Below are 2500 nucleotides of genomic sequence, written 5' to 3' on the forward strand. Positions count from 1 at the left end.
TGATCTATATCCTATATTCCTCCTATATCTCCTCATCAGTAGATGCTCTATATAGATCTATATCCTATATTCCTCCTATATCTCCTCATCAGTAGATGATCTATATCCTATATTCCTCCTATATCTCCTCATCAGTAGATGCTCTATATAGATCTATATCCTATATTCCTCCTATAGCTCCTCAACAGTAGCTGCTCTATATAGATCTATAGCCTATATTCCTCCTATATCTCCTCATCAGTAGATGATCTATATCCTATATTCCTCCTATAGCTCCTCAACAGTAGCTGCTCTATATAGATCTATATCCTATATTCCTCCTATAGCTCCTCATCAGTAGATGATCTATATCCTATATTCCTCCTATATCTCCTCGTCAGTAGATGCTCTATATCCTATATTCCTCCTATAGCTCCTCAACAGTAGCTGCTCTATATAGATCTATATCCTATATTCCTCCTATATCTCCTCATCAGTAGCTGCTCTATATAGATCTATATCCTATATTCCTCCTATATCTCCTCAACAGTAGCTGCTCTATATAGATCTATATCCTATATTCCTCCTATATCTCCTCATCAGTAGCTGCTCTATATAGATCTATATCCTATATTCCTCCTATATCTCCTCATCAGTAGCTGCTCTATATAGATCTATATCCTATATTCCTCCTATAGCTCCTCATCAGTAGCTGCTCTATATAGATCTATATCCTATATTCCTCCTATATCTCCTCATCAGTAGATGCTCTATATAGATCTATATCCTATATTCCTCCTATATCTCCTCATCAGTAGCTGCTCCCTGCTGTTTTGATACCACAGCAGACGTGTGCGTGTTCCCTCGTTCTTCGAGCACGCCCCCCCCCGCCCAGTAGCCAGCGTGCACATCGTGTGCGCGCGCGCAGGACCGTTCCCTACACTACAAGACGGTAGTACCAAACCGCGCCTGGAGCCTGACGCAAGGTAGCGCATCCAGAGAACAGAGAGAGAGAGAGAGAGAGAGAAGATGGACGGAGTGGGATCGTTCGGAGCGGGCTTAGCGGGCGCTGCCTTCGACCCGGTTTTCTTCATCAAGCAGCCGACCACCGTCCTCAGGATCCTGTCCTGGGTAAGAGTTGATCGCTCCGTAGAGCGCCGCAGATAAAAGAGGCTAGTAGGTTTATAGATGGACGGGGTCCAAGGGGGGGAGAGAGAGGAGGCTGTCGAAATAACGGTCCATCTTGTTCAAGATGCGGGCCATGTTTTACACCTCCGGTCGTTTTATAAAAACAGATTTAATAAAATGTATTGAATTAGGTAGCTTGGGCTACAGATAATAGCTAGACTGTTGCGTTTAGAGAAATGTATATTTATTCTGTCTATCTGTGGGCCTTATTAAGCAGGCCTTCATCATCATAATAATATTATGTGTTATGGAACATTCCACCGCCTTGCGAGGGGAGCTCTCTCTGTCTCTCTCTCTCTCTGTCTCTCTCTCTCTCTCTGTCTCTCTCTCTCTCTCTGTCTCTCTCTCTCTCTTTCTCTCTCGCTCTCTGTCTCTCTCTCTGTCTCTGTCTCTCTCTCTCTCTCTCTGTCTCTCTCTCTCTCTCTTTCTCTCTCTCTCTCTGTCTCTCTCTCTCTCTCTGTCTCTCTCTCTGAGTGACGAGATGATATACATGTGTGATCTACTGTGACTTGGAAAATGATTTTCTCTATTTGTGTTTTTTGAACCTGAACGTTATCAGATATTCAACCAAAACCTGAAACCTGATAAAAGGGGAACCTGAGTGTACAAATACAGGTTATATTTAATTTAATTAATACATGAAATAAGGATGTACTTTTGGTTCACTCAGGTGTATCTCTGTCCCCTCTCCTCCTTCCTCCCCTCCTATCTTCTCTTCTCCCACCCTCTCTCCTCTCCTCCTTCCTCCCCTCCTCTCCTCTCTTCTCCCCCCCTCTCTCCTCTCCTCCTTCCTCCTCCCCCCCTCTCTCCTCTCCTCCTTCCTCCTCCCCCTCTTTCCTCTCCTCCTTCCTCCTCCCCCTCCTCTCTCCTCTCCTCCTTCCTCCTCCCCCTCTCCTCTCCTCTCTTCTCTTCTCCTCCCCTCTCCCCTCTCCTCCTTCCTCCTCCCCCTCTTTCCTCTCCTCTCCCCCCTCTCCTCCTTCCTCCTCCCCTCCTCTCTCCTCTCCTCTCTCCTCTCCTCTCCTCTCCTCTCCTCTCCCCTCCTCCTCTCCTCTCCTCTCCAGGTATTCTCCCTGGTGGTGTTTGCCTCTATAGTGAACGAGGGCTACGTGAACCTGGGCAGTGAACATCTCTCTCCTCTCCTCTCCTCTCCTCTCCTCTCCTCTCCCCTCCCCTCACCTCTCCTCTCCTCTCCTCTCCTCTCCTCTCCTCTCCTCTCCTCTCCTCTCCTCTCCTCTCCCCTCCTCTCCTCTCCTCTCCTCTCCTCTCCAGGTATTCTCCCTGGTGGTGTTTGCCTCTATAGTGAACGAGGGCTATGTGAACCTGGGTAGTGAAC

At 47.3% G+C, this 2500-nt stretch overlaps 1 protein-coding gene across 1 annotated transcript in view; it reads left to right on the forward strand.

Moving 5' to 3' along the window:
- The first annotated feature begins 898 nt into the window (after positions 1-898).
- The window catches only part of syngr3a (synaptogyrin 3a), a 7368-nt gene continuing 5766 nt past the window's right edge, over positions 899-2500 (forward strand). The window contains exon 1 of the mRNA XM_045711940.1: positions 899-1110. Within this exon, the coding sequence (XP_045567896.1) occupies positions 1009-1110 (102 nt within the window). The 5' untranslated portion in view covers positions 899-1008. The remainder of the gene's footprint in view (positions 1111-2500) is intronic.

This window comes from Salmo salar, unplaced genomic scaffold (assembly GCF_905237065.1).
Source record: "Salmo salar unplaced genomic scaffold, Ssal_v3.1, whole genome shotgun sequence".
NCBI classification, from domain to species: domain Eukaryota; kingdom Metazoa; phylum Chordata; class Actinopteri; order Salmoniformes; family Salmonidae; genus Salmo; species Salmo salar.